The sequence below is a fragment of the Hemitrygon akajei genome, unplaced genomic scaffold (assembly GCF_048418815.1).
Source record: "Hemitrygon akajei unplaced genomic scaffold, sHemAka1.3 Scf000053, whole genome shotgun sequence".
In the NCBI taxonomy this organism is placed as follows: Eukaryota; Metazoa; Chordata; class Chondrichthyes; order Myliobatiformes; family Dasyatidae; genus Hemitrygon; species Hemitrygon akajei.
This window is the reverse complement of record NW_027331939.1, coordinates 1,498,355-1,514,450: the sequence shown is the minus strand read 5'-3', so window position 1 is coordinate 1,514,450 and position 16,096 is coordinate 1,498,355. Positions and strand designations below refer to the sequence as shown.

At 44.3% G+C, this 16,096-nt stretch overlaps 2 protein-coding genes across 3 annotated transcripts in view; one reads left to right on the top strand and one right to left on the bottom strand.

Annotated features, from left to right (window-relative positions):
- LOC140721260 (uncharacterized) overlaps positions 1-16,096 on the top strand; it is a 53,238-nt gene that overhangs the window by 24,187 nt on the left and 12,955 nt on the right. Inside the window, exons 3-4 of the mRNA XM_073036110.1 lie at positions 1,496-1,617; positions 11,076-12,328. Coding sequence (XP_072892211.1) covers positions 1,496-1,617; positions 11,076-12,328 — 1,375 coding nt within the window. The remainder of the gene's footprint in view (positions 1-1,495; positions 1,618-11,075; positions 12,329-16,096) is intronic.
- Positions 2,670-6,657, bottom strand: LOC140721288 (uncharacterized). 2 transcript variants are annotated; one of them, XM_073036145.1, is made up of 2 exons: positions 5,464-6,657; positions 2,670-5,413 (listed from the first exon to the last, which is right to left on the bottom strand). In XM_073036145.1, the coding sequence occupies exon 2, from the start codon at positions 5,349-5,351 to the stop codon at positions 4,011-4,013; it is 1,341 nt and encodes a 446-aa protein (XP_072892246.1). In that variant the 5' UTR covers positions 5,352-5,413; positions 5,464-6,657; the 3' UTR covers positions 2,670-4,010. The 2 variants fall into 2 exon arrangements, with proteins under 2 accessions (XP_072892246.1, XP_072892247.1); XM_073036146.1 differs by having other exon boundaries at positions 5,979-6,657.

Below are 16,096 nucleotides of genomic sequence, written 5' to 3'. Positions count from 1 at the left end.
CTGTTCTGCTGATGTTAGCCTTAAACTAGACTGGTGTTTAATATTGTGGATCTGTGAAAGATAAATCAGTTTGTATCAAATCCCGTGTCTCAGGTACTTACTGTCTCTACCACACTCACAATGTACACTAGAGAGGCCACTCGGTCTATCTGCTCTCTGCCCAGGTTTCTGTTCCATATCAGTATTTAAAAATTTATCTCTCACTCTCCCTGTTGCAACTTGTCACCGCTCCGTGGGAGAAGAGATTTCCCTTGAATTTCTTAGAATCAGAGAAATCTGCAGCAAATTACAGGCCCTTCGGCCCACAATGTTGTTCCGACCATGTAACCAACTCTAGAAAATGCCTAGAATTACCCTACCACAGAACCCTCTACTTTCCTAAGAGCCATGTACCTCTCTAAGATTCTCTTAAAAGACTCTATTGTACCCGTCTGTACCGCCGTCGCTGGCAGTGCAGTCCACGCACACACCACACTCTGTATAAAAAATATATCTCTGACATCTCCCTTGAGCTACTTCCAAGCACCTTAACTATGCCCTCCCCCCTTTTGCTGAGTTCTTCCAGCGATGTGTACGTAACTATGCCCCCCACGTGTTCGCCATCTCAGCCCTGGGAAGAAAAAAGCCTCTGACTTTTCACACGATGAATGCCTCTCATCATCTTATACACCTGCATGAATTTCCTGCATGATTTCCCCCAGGCTAATTAACACGATGAGCTCCCTGAGCATTTGACCTTCCCCAGGGCTCTGGACTAAGGTGGTTAAACTCCTTTTTCCCGGCTCTTTTCAAATTTTGTGTCATTTTCACCAATTTCAAAGGACTGTGCTTCAGACATCTGAGTTGTTGCAATGCACCTCTAAAGTCTGACAGCAGACTAGCGAGTGAATCTTCGATGGTGCAGAGTCAGAAACCGAAGAGTTGCCAGCCTGAGTCAGGGCTTTGGGGCTCAGGAAAGAGACGGGGTCTGGAGGTTACGAGCAGGAGGAGGAAGAGGAACCAGACCAGCAGGATGTGGCTATGAATGAAAGATGAGAAACATTTGGAAACTGGTTAATTGAAAAACAAAATGGTTAATTTCTACAAAACATTGCAGGTAATCAGCAGATCAGGCAGCAAATGTGGAGAGGAATAAATGGGCAGCATTTAAGCCGAGCCCCTTCTGCATGTCTAGACTGTGCACTCCTCTGCTTAGTTGCTGCCTGAACTGCAGAGTTCCTCCAGTATTGTGTGTGTGTGTGTGTGTCTGTCTGTCTGTCTGTCTGTATTTCCAGCAACTGCAAAATCGCTTTTGTTTCACATCTGCATTTGTAAGAGGATTGTACTTTGGCATGAGATACACGAAGTGCTTGTTGATATTGAGTGTATCGTTTATGGGCGCCGCTTTCTGCGTTAAGAAAGCTGCTGAGTTTTCTACACACAAAAAAGACCTGAGATATGGACATGGAACCGACGCTTGCAGAAATTTTTAATGGCACCATGATTACCCATAAAGCCCCGCGGTTAAAATTTCGCTGTCGTTTGAAGCACCGATCAAATGCGCAGGCGTCAGGATTGCTGCCGTCTCCGATAATTACGCATGCGCGCAGTATACAAAATGTCGGGAGGAGCGGAAAGGTAAGGGCATTTTCGACTCTAATTGAGTGACAATTGCTGTGAGAACCGGAGACTGTAGCCCGCAGACTCGGCACAGGCAGGTCTTTTTCCTCTCTCTGAGCCCCACGATCCGTATACGGGCCCCGGAGAGTTTCTGGTTAATCAGGGAATGGGAGCAGATAGATCTCACAGACGGAGCTGAGCTCTAGCAATCTGAATGCAAGGATTAGGAACTCTGAAAAAGAGAATAAAATCTTTCTATCAGCTGTTGAGGAAATCACCTTTGTTCTGCCTCCAACTGCAGCAAGAGAAAACCTGCAGCTGCTGGAAATCCGGAGGAATTTCACACAAAATGCCGGAGGAACTCAGCATTAGTACTCTTTCCCATAGATGCTGCCCGGCCTGCTAAGTTCCTCCAGCATTTTGTGTGTGTTGCTTGTTCTGGAGTTTTCTACACGTGAGGATATGTTTTGACCTATTCTGTCTGGGTACATCATGATATTAAACAACTTTGCCCTGGGCAACAAGTAGCTTTCAGATCACAAATGTGCCAGACTCCAATGAGACAGACACTGCCCTTGTCTTCATATTCATTGGCATTACCAAGTTCATCACCGTCAGTCACCTGAGGGAGGGTTCAGGGGAAATATTTATGTCCAATACAGAAACTGGTGTTACCTGTGTGTATCGTGGTGATGCAAAAATTTCTGGAGAATTTGCAAGTGGGAAGAAGGGGAGTGATATTTGGAAGCCCGACTTTTTAAAGCATCATTTAGCAAGAAAATTGCATACAGTGTCATGCAAAAATTTGGGCACCTTTCTGTTCCTGTGAATAGCTAAGCGAGTAAAACAATGACCTGATTTCCAAAAGGCATAAAGTTAAAGATGACACACTCTTTAATATTTTAAGCAAGATTACTCTTTTGTATCCATCATTTACAGTTTCAAAATAATAAAAAAGGAAAAGGGCCTGAAGTGAAAGTTTGGGCACCCTGCATGCTCAGTACTTAGTAGTGTTGGGCTTGAAATTCCGCCCGGTGTTCTTTTAGGAAGAGAGACAACTAACACCGGAATATAGCAAAACGTGGCTTTATTGCAGAATTCGTAACTGGCACAGCGAATCCACGGAGTCGCTGGAGAAGGCGTTCTGTTTTCCCCTTACAATCTGCTCTTATTTATACCCCTTTTCCCCCCAGCACAACCCCCCGTTACATATTAGGTAATATCGGGCACTTGTGTCCATCTTATTGGCCTGCAGCCATATGCTCACGAGTTACCTGTTTCTTTTGTTTACTGAATCGCGTGACACTAGTAGTTTCGATGTAGCGGGGTCCCCAGTTTCGCTCCCCCTCCCTCGCATTCCAGCCTCCTAACATTATGTGTGTTACGTGAGCCACTCCTGACCTGTAATGGCAGTCCCGAATTAACCCCAACACTAAATAACCCTGACACGAATTAACCCCAATACTAATTAACCCCAACACTCCCTCCCTTGGCCTCCCAGAGGCCACATCCCCACATCCCTTACAATCTTTTCCGCGGCTGCCGGGATCAGGCAGAGAGGTGAGCGTCCCCCGGCACTCTTTGGCGTGTCCTCCCTATTTGCTTATCCTGATTTGTCCGACCTAGGGTCACAAAATATGGGTAGGGGTTCCCTAAACATCCGCAATTTTTACAAGAAGCATGCAACATTTCAGAAAGCTTATTCAAGAACAAATTCACAATCCCCCCCTTGCCATGGTCCATTTCAGTCCGTGTCCTCCCATAGCGCGTCCGCTTTCCGGGAGGGCCGTGTCCTCCCCTTCCACTGGGAACAAGGGTGCCTGGTACGCCGGTGGAGGTCCATTCTTTCCAGTCAAGGCTCGATCTATAGTCCGGATGACTAGGGTCCTAATACAGGGTATGCAACAACAACCACACGTGATAAAGATAGCAATTGAAATAGACAGTCCCAGTGCCAACTGTCCAAGTAGGACCCCCCATTCCCCAAACGTACGTTTCAACCAATTCAGCACTGGGTTATTGACTCCTGATTGTTGCTTTAGCTCATTGGCCAGGGATCGCAATTTAGTCAAGCCCTTGGTTAGTGATCCGTCCGGGCCTGTATTGTTCGCTATGGTCATACAGCACATGTCACCAAACAGGGCGCACACTCCGCCCTTCTCTGCTAAGATCATATCTATGGCAATTCTGTTCTGCAGGGTCATTAGGGACGTCTGTGATAGCTGCTCGTGGACGGCTTCCGCGATGTCCCTGGTTAGATTAGCCAGCCTCTGAACGTTATAGTGGATCAGGTTGATCCGGTTGACATTTTTATTGGTGGTGATTGGGAATATGGCTGAAAAAAGTGGAAAGCTCTCAAAGCCTGCAGCTACCTCGTCTGCCAGTTTATATTCGTCCGGGATGTTTCTAGCCTAACCGATAGCATCGATCCATATCCCATCGGGGTTCCTTTCCCCACTTTCAGTGAGCGCCCTCTTGTTCCTATACCACCTCCCTATTTCATCAGGGATTGGGTTGAGGGTGTAGTCCCCTGGATTCTTTGCCGCAATGAAAAGAGGTACATTTAGAGTGATCAGGGTGCAGGTCCCCTCCCAGTTTACAGGTAGCCAATTATATAGGACCCGTTTCCCACAGTACCACCAGAGGTCCGCTCTGCTGACAGTCAGCATGGTGGCGTTTTCGGTGCCAGTAAGACTGATCCAGGTAGAACACGCACTGTCAGGTAGGTTGCCCACTCTGTAGGGCTGATCCGACGGGGACAGGTTAGTAACGCAAGTGATGTTCCTGATTGGGTCCACCCTAAAGGCTGGTGGGGTCACATTGGCCGGGGCCATGGGGAAATAGGTTTCCCAGGACTTACACCCGGCAGAGGGGTTGGTTAGTGACATGAGTTCGAGGGCGCAACGGAAGGTGTCATTTCCTTCCTCGAAGGGGCTGGGACTCATGAGGAGTGTGGGTTTCCCCGTAGCACATACCCAGCAGTCCCCTATCGCTGCCTGGGTGGTGTATTGGACCACTCGGTCAACCCAGGCGTTTGCTTCCACGTACCCTGTCTCAATTGCAATATACTCCCGGGGAGTTATCTTATTCGTGTCCGAACTCTTTACCAGAACAGGGCTGGCTGTGGGACCCAATCCTGGGTCTGTGTGGGTTCCCAGATTGATCCGGATAATTCCCCATGGGTCTCGGCCTGTCACGTCCGCCCTTATGATCAGATAGAGCACGCCCCCCGCCCCATGCTCCCTGACCTCTGACCCGCGACGAGTGGAGCAGGTCTGTGACGACCATCCCTTCATACTAAAAGGGTTGTGTATTTCTTCCTTGAGTGTCAGGATTAACGGGTTCACTCCCTGCTTTCTTCCCCAAACAGAGCCCCTGTAAAGGCTCACCTTCCTCTTAAACTCATAGTAGGGTTTGGAGGACCCTCGATTGTTTGGCCTCTTATCCAGCCAGGACTGGTCTGGGCCTGTCCACCACCATACATTTATCCATGCGCTACACTCCTTTACCCATGGGTTCGGGTATCCCAAGGTGAATGGACACATGTAGACATTATACCCAGTCCAGGCTTTCTTGTCGCCCCAACAGTTGATCACATCGCACAGGTCGAACTGGAATGTCCTACCTGTATGAGGGTCCGCATTAAGGATGATGTTCGCTCCGCACGCATCTCCTCCCCTTCCCGCTTCGGCCATCGGCGCCTTACCTAGGAGCATTACTCCTACCCATATCAGGGTTTTCCATGGCGTCATCTTCCTCGGCTTCCTCCTCCTCTATGTCGGAATCGGGATCAATCGGTCTTCCTTTCTTTGTCCTGGAGCAGTGCGAGAAATGGTGCCAGTTATTGTCCCCCTCCCTTCTTACCTTTTAATGCCCTGTTGGAGACCTCGGTGACAGGGTATGGACCATGCCACCGTTTTCCGTTCCAGGTGAGCTTCCCCGGGCCTCGGAGGAACACTTCCACTCCTACCTTGATGGTGTCCGACCCCTGCGGCTGCTCACTGTTAGATTATTGAACTCGCACAGTTATCAATTTTACCATATTTCTAAAAACTCTCATATACTCTGTTACTCAACACACAAATGTCTGAGTTTTGGTAACTCGAAATTGAAGTGCTCCATGGCTCCCTAGTACACAGAGAGGATCAAATGTGGGACGGTCGCCTTTCAAAACCTGACCTTCGCGTGGGAGATTTCTCCTCTTAACAACCAGTCTAAGGTAGGCGCCGTCATTATCCCTGTGTACTACGGTGTACCGCGACACTTTTCTCCTCACTCCTGAGACTTTTATGCCCATCGTGGGCGGCGGGTACCCTCACTCAGAAGACTTTTCCACGGGCGGAGAATTTTCCTAAAAACAGATAAGAGTTAGTACTTACCAGTCACGATTCTGCACCGGGAATGATCTCTCCCAGGGTAATTTGGGGTTGGTGAGGATCCGTCAGCAGACAAGATCTAACTCAGTGATTTAACTATCTAGTGGAAGTCTTTGATATAACAGGCACTTCCTGACCTTAGTCGAGCTTGCGGCCGCAAGTTGTCTGCTGTCGGACCCGCCAGCCTGTGTTGTCTCTCCCTCCCCACGTCGGGGTCACCAAATGTTGGGCTTGAAATTCCGCCCGGTGTTCTTTTAGGAAGAGAGACAACTAACACCGGAATATAGCAAAACGTGGCTTTATTGCAGAATTCGTAACTGGCACAGCGAATCCACGGAGTCGCTGGAGAAGGCGTTCTGTTTTCCCCTTACAATCTGCTCTTATTTATACCCCTTTTCCCCCCAGCACAACCCCCCGTTACATATTAGGTAATATCGGGCACTTGTGTCCATCTTATTGGCCTGCAGCCATATGCTCACGAGTTACCTGTTTCTTTTGTTTACTGAATCGCGTGACACTAGTAGTTTCGATGTAGCGGGGTCCCCAGTTTCGCTCCCCCTCCCTCGCATTCCAGCCTCCTAACATTATGTGTGTTACGTGAGCCACTCCTGACCTGTAATGGCAGTCCCGAATTAACCCCAACACTAAATAACCCTGACACGAATTAACCCCAATACTAATTAACCCCAACAGTAGCAACCCCCTTTGGCAAGTATCACAGCTTCTAAATGCTTTCTGTAGCCAACTAAGAGTCTTTCAATTCTTGTTTGGGGATTTTTGCCCATTCTTCCTTGCAAAAGGCTTCTAGTTCTGTGAGATTCTTGGGCCGTCTTGCATGCACTGCTCTTTTGAGGTCTATCCACAGATTTTTGATGATGTTTCGGTCGGGGGACTGTGAGGTCCATGGCAAAATCTTCAGCTTGCGCTTCCTGAGGTAGTCCATTGTGGATTTTGAAGTGCGTTTAGGATCATTATCCTGTTGCAGAAGCCATCCTCTTTTAATTTTCAGCTTTTTTACAGACGGTGTGATGTTTGCTTCCAGAATTTGCTAGTATTTAATTGAATTCATTCTTCCCTCTACCAGTGAAATGTTCCCCGTGCCACTGGCTGCAACACAAGCCCAAAGCATGATCAATCCACCCCCGTGCTTAACAGTTGGAGAGGTGTTCTTTTCATGAAATTCTGCACCCTTTTTTCTCCAAACATACCTTTGCTCATTGCAGCCAAACAGTTCTTTTTTAACTTCATCAGTCCAGAGGACTTGTTTCCAAAATGCATAAGGCTTGTTTAGATGTTCCTTTGCAAATATCTGAAGCTGAATTTTGTGGCGAGGGCACAGGAAAGGTTTTCTTCTGATGTTTCTTCCATGAAAGTCATAGGTGTCCGTGCCGAGCACTCAAGCATAGGTATCCCTGCGCAGTAGAGCAGTGCACCACCACTTCAGAGTCGGCTAAATATTCCTGAAGGTCTTTTGCAGTCAAACACGGCTTTTGGTTTCCCTTTCTGGTAATCCTACGAGCAGTTCTCTCGGAAGAATTTCTTGGTCTTCCAGACCTCAACTTGACCTCCACGATTCCTGTTAACTGCCATTTCTTAATTACGTTACGAACTAAGGAAAGGGCTACCTGAAAACGCTTTGCTGTCTTCTTATAGCCTTCTGCTGCTTTGTGGGCATCATGTATTTTAATTTTCAGAGTGCTAGGCAGCTGCTTAGAGGAGCCCATGGCTCTGATTGTTGGGACGAGGTTTGTGGAGTCAGGGTATTTATAGAGCTTTGAAATTTGCAACATCTCGTTTTTCCTAATGAAGACTGTGAACAAGCCATTGCTCTAACAAGCTAATTAAGGTCTGAGACCTTGGTAAAAGTTATCTGAGAGCTCAAATCTCTTGGGGTTCCCAAACTTTTGCATGGTGCTCCTTTCCTTTTTTTTCCACTCTGAAATTGTAAAAACAAAAATAATACTCTAATCTTGCTTAAAATGTTGAAAAGAATGTTTCATCTTTAACTTCATGACTTTTGGAGATCAGTTCATCTTCTCAGGACTTCATTCCTTGGAATGTCGAAGATTGAGGGGAGATTTGCTTGTGAAAGAGGGGCATAGATGGTGTAAATTCATTTTTCAATCTTTTTTATTGATTTCCAAATAAAGAATATACAAATCGGAAGACGAGTTTAACAACCAGATAATATAAAAGACATATAAACAGCAATAGTAAAAACAAAAAGTATATAATATCAAAATCAAATAAGTAACATATTATGCTGTTATATATACAATGGTTAAAAAAAACTACAACTCCTCATAATAATCATTAAAAAAAATTGGAGATTTTATTGATAAGGGGAAAAAACCCACTAACTAAACTGAAACAAAAAACAAAAAAAAAGAAACAGAAAAAAAAGAAAGAAAAAGAAAGATTGGGCAGTCCAATTGAGGATAAAATTAAGGAAAACAGAGAGAGAGAAAAAAAACACATCCTTCCAGTCATCTCCAAACCTTCATGGATAAGGATTTTCCCCAAAGAGAATTTAAAAAATAAATAAATAAAAATAAATTAAATCGTGAATATATTGAATAAAAGGTCACCAGACTTGTTCAAAATTAAAGGATGTATCAAATGTCTGGCTTCTAATTTTCTCCAAGTTTAGACATGACATAATGGGGGAGAGCCAATAGAAAACAGTAGGTGGGTTAGATTCTTTCCAATGTAGCAAAATAGCTCTCCTAGCCAGTAACATTGAAAAAGCTATCACATGTTGGGTGGAAGCAGACACTTTGCTTGCTTTCTCTGGAATAATCCCAAAAATTGCTGTAAGTGGATTAGGTTGAACATCCATATCTATAACTTTAGATAATATTCCAAACACATCCCTCCAAATATTATTTAAACTTACACATGACCAAAACATATGAGTTAAAGTAGCCATTTCTGTGTTACATCTGTCACAAATAGGGCTTATATTTGGAAATATATGCGCCAATTTATCTTTGGACATATGGGCCCTATGTATTATCTTAAACTGAATTAAAATATGTTGTGCGCAGATAGATGAACTATTGACTAAATAATAAATTTTACTCCATTGATTATTTGAAAGTGAATGTTAAAGTTCTACTTCCCAGGTACGTTGAACCCTATCATTAGGCGACATGCGAGCATTCATTAACTGTTTATAAATGATAGCTATTAATCATTTTTGAAAAGGTTTAAACTGAAAAATAACATAAGCCAAATTTGAAGAGCAGGCCAAGGGATAATTCGGTAAAAAATCGGGTAAGAAATTCCTAACCTGTAAATACCTAAAAAAATGTATATTGGAGATATCATATTATCCTTTAACTGTGAGAAAGACATTAAACAGTCTTGTAAAAACAAATCTAAAAAAGTTTTAATTCCCTTAATTTTCCATGTTAAAAAAGCCTTATCTAAAGTTGATGGTATAAAAAAGAAATTAGAATAAATATTACTAGGAAGTAAAGAATCATTTAATTAAAAAAATCTACGAAATTGAAACCAAATTTTTAAAGTATGTTTAAGAATAGGGTTAAGAGCTTGTCTACCTATTCTGGAGAACAAAAACGGAAGAGGAGCTCCTAATAAAGAAGCTAACGAAAACCCCATTACTGAATTTTCCTCCAACTGTAACCATGAAGGGCGATCTTGGTCGTCTGTATCATAAATCCAAACAGTAATATAACTAATATTAATTGCCCAATAATAAAATCTAAAGTTTGGTAAAGCCAGTCCTCCATCTTTTTTGATTTTTGTAATGAAAGTTTATTTACTCTAGAGCTTTTATTATTCCAAACCTAAGATAAAATCAAAGAATCTATTTTATCAAAAAATGTTTTTGGAACAAAAGAGGCAACTGCTTGAAATATATATAAAAATTTCATTAGAATAACCATTTTTATAGCATTTATTCGACCTGTCAATGACATCAACATAGGTGACCATTTAGAAAGCGCCTGTTGAGTATTTTCAACTAAAGTGAAGGTGTAAATTCAAGCTGGCTTTTACCACTGATTGATGTGGGACTACAACCAGTGGCCATGGGTTAAGCGTGAAAGGTGAAATGTTAAGGGGAACATGAGGGGAAACTTCTTCACACAGACGGTCATCCGGGTGTGGAATGAACAGCCATCATGAGTGGTGCATGTGAGCTCAATTTCAATATTTAAGAGGTTCGTATAGGTACCTGGATGGTAGGGATATGGGAGTGGGCAATTTAAATAGTTCAGCACAAACTAGACGGCCCAAAGGGCCTGTTTCTGTGTTGTACTTTTCTACAAGAACCTGAAATATTACAAAAATTCACTCTAAGATCTTTTAACAGCTGTGTGGACCAACCATTCATTTTAGCAGGAATTTTTTTATATGGCTTTAAAATTGTGGCACTTTAAGTTAATAATACATAAAAGAAGATCCCAGCTGCATGTCAAGAAAGATTGTTTGCGTGAGACTGTTTCAGTTACTGTGGGGCCAGGCACCCATGCAGCTCAGCAGGAGCAGGGAATAATACCAATGGAGAGAGTCAAACTGAGCCAAGGCACAAATTGGAGACAGCAGAAATGCCCCATTCTTTTAGAGACAGGAAGAGCATCAGGGAATTGATGGTCATTCCAGATACCAGCACTCTGCCCAGTCAGGAGATGATTTCTCTGTCCAACTTGGGTAGAACCTCACTGTAACTGCAACTCAAGTAATCTCATCTGTAATGTTGTCCTACACCCATTGATGGATTTTATAAATCTTTTTACAGGTTAAAAATGAGAAGGAATTTGTCTCCAGGAATCTCAAACATGGCATGCCAGTTTTGTTGTCTCTGTCTAGATGTTTAAGAAATGGGGCAAGGGATTCAATCGACCGTTCTTCATTTGACCAACCGTCATTTTACACAGGAGAAAGGCTGTTCACCTGCTCAGACAGTGGGAGTGGATTCACTCAGTTATCACAATTGAAGGTACATCAACAAGTTCACATTGGCCAAGGCCATTCATCTGTTCTGTGTGTGAGAAAGGATTCAGTCGGTCTTCCCTCCTGTGGACACACCAGTCAGTTCACACCACACCGGGCAGAGGTTGGCCATCTGCTGAACTTCTGGGAAAGGATTCACTCAGTCATCTGACCTAATGGCTCACCAGCAAGTTCACACCAGGGAGCAGCTGTACACCTGCTCAGTCTGTGAGAAGAGATTCACTCACTCTTCCACGCTATGGAAACATCAGCGAGTTCACACTGGGGAGAAGCCGTACACCTGTTCAGTCTGTGGGAAGGGATTCACTGAGTCATCCACCCTACTGGTACATCAGCGAGTTCACACTGGGGAGAGGCCATTCACCTGCTCAGTCTGTAAGAAGAGATTCACTCGGTTATCCCACCTCCAGAGTCATCAGCGAGTTCACACTGGGGAGAGGCCGTTCACCTGCTCAGAATGTGGGAAGGGATTCACTGAGTTATCCAACCTACAGAGTCATCAGCGAGTTCACACTGGGGAGAAGCCATTTACCTGCTCAGAATGTGGGAAGAGATTCACTGAGTTATCCAACCTACAAAGTCATCAGCGAGTTCACACTGGGGAGAGGCCATACTCCTGCTCAGAATGTGGGAAAGGATTCACTGAGTTATCCACCCTACAGAGACATCAGCAAGTTCACACTGGGGAGAAGCCATTCACTTGCTCAGTCTGTGGGAGGAGATTCACTCAGTTATCCACCCTACAGAGTCACCAGCGAGTTCACACTGGGGAGAAACCGTTCACCTGCTCAGAATGTGGGAAGAGATTCACTCAGTCATCCACCCTACAGAGACACCAGCGAGTTCACACTGGGGAGAAGCCGTTCACCTGTTCAGTCTGTGGGAAGAGATTCACTGATTCATCCACCCTACAGAGACACCAGCAAATTCACACTGGGGAGAAGCCGTTCACCTGCTCAGTCTGTGGGAAGGGATTCACTCAGTCATCCACCCTACAGAGTCACCAGCGAGTTCACACTGGGGAGAAGCCGTTCACCTGCTCAGTCTGTAGGAAGAGATTCACTCATTTATCCAGCCTACAGAGACATCTGCAAATTCACACTGGGGAGAAGCCGTTCACCTGCACAGTCTGTGGGAAGGGATTCACTCAGTCAACCACCCTACAGAGTCACCAGCGAGTTCACACTGGGGAGAAACCGTTCACCTGCTCAGACTGTGGGAAGGGATTCATTTATTTATCCAGCCTACAGAGACATCAGCGCGTTCACACCGAGGAGAAGCCGTTCATCTGCTCAGAATGTGGGATAGCATTCACTCAGTCATCCCAACTGCTGGCACACCAGTCAGTTCACAATGGGGAGTGGCCATTGTTATGAATCGCTAGGTTTCGTTTGCTGTAGGCTGTCATTCTGAGAGAGAGATATTAAGGTGATTCAGTCTGATTTGCAGCTTGTTTAGTTTTAGGCGAGGACACAGACACTCAAGAGTCAGACGGAGATGAAAGAGGTAAAATGGAAGGATGAAAACCAGGGAACTAATGGCCAAGGATCACTGTTTGGAACTTTCCTATGCCCACAAGGGTGGATTAATCATCGATTCACCGTACATCGAATGTGTGGTTGTCACCTCGTTTGATCCATAGGAGTGGATCTGATTTGGGGTATCCTGTGAAGACTGCTGATGTGTTAACCCTTGCCTGGGTGTGGTGTGGTAATTCACTTGAAGATGATACCCCTTGTGACAAGTCACTTTGTGTGATAATTAGTATGTGAGATTTTGGAATGATGACAGATAAAATCTACAGCGACTGTTCTCTCATTTTGCCACCATGGAACCTGAGGAATTTGACATAATTGCCTTCTCTCAACATTTACCCTGGATTACAAATATCTCTCTCATCACCTATTCTGTGGATAAACTGAACTTGCCTACTTTACCATCTCAAGACTCTAAGCCTTGATTCCCCCGAGCTCAATAGTTTGGGCAACACACACAAAATGCTGGTGGAACACAGCAGGCCAGGCAGCATCTATAAGGAGAAGCACTGTCGACGTTTCGGGCCGAGTCCCTTCGTCAGGACTAACTGAAAGCAAAGATAGTAAGAGATTTGAAAGTAGGAGGGGGAGGGGGAAATGTGAAAGACAGAAGACCGGAGGGGGTGGGGTGAAGCTGAGAGCCGGAAAGGTGATTGGCAAAAGGGATACAAAACTGGAGAAGGGACAGCATCATGGGACGGGAGCCCTAGGGAGAAAGAAAGGGGGAGGGGGGCACCAGAGGGAGATGGAGAACAGACAGAGTGATGGGCAGAGAAAGAGGGAACAAAAAATCTAAATATATCACGGATGGGGTGAGAAGGTGAGGAGTGGTGTTAACGGAAGTTAGAAAAGTCAATGTTCACGCCATCAGGTTGGAGGCTACCGGTAGATAAGGTGTTGTTCCTCCAACCTGAGTGTCGCTTCATCTTGACAGTAGAGGAGGCCATGGCCTATTCTGCTTTGATAGTTGATGAAGCAGCTGATTATGACATAGTGAAACAGGCTGTGCTCAAAGCTTACGAGTTGGTCCCAGAATCACACAGGAAAAAATTTGGAAATTTGTGAATCAGACTTATCTGGCATTTGCTTCTCAGAAGTCTGTGTGTTTTGACCACTGGTGCATGTATAAAAATATAAATGATGATTTTACAGATAGAAAGAGTTGGTTTTAATTGAAGAATTCGAAAGGTGCGTCCCTGATGACATAAAGACATATTTAAATGAAAAGGATGCTGCCACTTTGCAGGAGTCTGCTAGATTAGCAGATGAGTTTGCTTTAACTCCTAAGGTTAAGTTTATCCCGAATAAGAGCTTCCAAAAGAGTAGCAGGGATAACCAGGGCAAACCAGAAATTAAAGTTTGGACTAGTGATAAGAGTAAGGATGAAGGGAAGCAGTTGAAGGAGAAATATTCTGGTCTTACTTGTTACTGTTGTAAGAAAGCTGGTTATGTGATGGCTAATTGTTCTGTCCTGAAGAAGAAAAAGGAAAAGGAGGCAGTCCCGAATGCCTGTGTTCAGCATGTTGAAGCACCTATAAACCCACAGGGTTCTGAACATTCTGTTGAGGCTCAGTTAAGGTCTGAGTTAAGAAAGGATTCAAACATTTTATGTCAGATGGGATTGTATTAGTAAATGAATGGTCAACCCCGGTACCAGTGAAAATTCTTCGAGTTACTGGGGCTCCTCAGTCACTCGTTCTAGGAGGCTGTGGTGGCCAGTGCTATAATATTTGCTGTTGTGTGCTGGGGCAGCAGGCTAGGGTAGCAGTATCAACAAACTCATAAGGCCAGTGATGTTGTGGGGGTGGAACTGGACTCTCTGACGGTGGTGTCTGAAAAGAGGATGCTGTCCAAGTTGCATGCCATCTTGGACAATGACTCCCATCCACTCCATAATGTCCTGGTTAGACACAGGAGTACATTCAGCCAGAGACTCATTCCACCGAGATGTAACACTGAGCGTCATAGGAAGTCATTCCTACCTCTGGCCATCAAACTTTACAACTCCTCCCTCGGAGTGTCAGTCACCCAGAGCCAATAGGCTGGTCCTGGACTTATTTCCACTTGCATGATTAACTTATTATTATTTAATTATTTATGGTTTTATATTGCTATATTTCTTCACTATTCTTGGTTGGTGCGGCTGTAACCAAACCCAATTTCCCTCGGGATCAATAAAGTATGTCTGTCTGTCTGTACGTTAGACAGCGTTCTAAAGTTTGGTGATGAGACTGACACTGCTGAGGTAAATCTTATTAAAGGCATTGGGGGCGGCATGGTTTCCGTGCCATTGCACAAGGTAACTTTACTGTCAGGATTGGTTTCGGGACCTGTTAAGATCAGATTATGCTTCAGTTTACCGGTGGGAGATATTACTTTGCTGTTAGGGAATGACCTGGCAGATGGTAAAGTTGTTCCTGCAGTGCAGTTGACAACTAACCCAACCACTGACAACCCACAGATGGATTTTAACATTTATCCTTCCTGCACAGTAACTTGAAGTATGGCTAAACAGTCTGCTGATGCAGACGGTTCTGTGCAGCATGATTCTGATACCCATGATAGCCAAAATCGGGATGCAGGTTATGAAGACCAGTCAGGGACTTTTCTGCCTTCATTGTTTCAACAGGATTCAGTTAGTAAGTCTGATGAGAAAGATTTATCCCTGTCTAGGAAGGAGTTTATAGCAGAACAGAACGAAGACCCTGATATTGAAGCTTTAAAAGAAACAGCTCTCTCAGATGATGAGATTAAGAAAGTGCCAGTAGGATATTATCTCAAGGATGGAGTGCTAATGAGGAAGTGGAGGCCACCTGCTGTACCTTCGAGTGAGGAATGGGCAATTGTTCACCAAGTTGTAGTTCCTAAAGTTTATAGGACTGAAATTTTAACTTTGGCCCACAGTATACCCTTACGTCGACATTTTGGAGTGAATAAAACTAAACAAGATTATCAAAAAAATGTTACTGGCCTAATTTGAGGACAGATGTTGTGACCTTTCGCAGAACCTATCACACTTGTTAAGTTGTGGGTAAACCTAATCAGGTCACCCCAGTGGCCCCACTGCAGTCTAAACCTGCATTTGGTGAGTCCTCTTCAAAATTTATAGTGGATTGTGCTGGCCCTTTGCCAAAGACTAAAGCTGGCCGTCAGTATCTGCTAACTATTATGTGAACTGCATCCAGATTCCCAGAGGCAATACCTCTCAGAAATAATAAAGGTAAAACTGCCGAAGGCTATTACCAAGTTTTTTTTTACTTTATTTGGTTTGCCGAATGAAATCCAGTCTGATCAAGGAAGTAATTTTACATCTGGGTTATTCCAGCAGGTAGTTTATGAACTGGGAACTAAACAAATTACGACATTTGCATACCATCCAGAATCACAAGGGGCTTTGGAAAGATTTCATTCTGCCCTCAAAACAATGATTAAGACATATTGTGTTGAAAATGGAAAAGACTGGAATGAAGGAATACATTTGCTTTTGTTCACAGTAAGAGAGTCGGTACAGGAATCACTGGGATTTACTCCATTTGAACTTGTATTTGGTTGTAGAGTGAGGGGACCTTTGTCCTTGTTAAAGGAACAATGGATTGATGGGGATGT

Bases quoted from the DNA above. Each gene is read 5' to 3' on its own strand.
- LOC140721288 (XM_073036145.1), bottom strand. From the start codon at position 5,351: ATGACGCCATGGAAAACCCTGATATGGGTAGGAGTAATGCTCCTAGGT.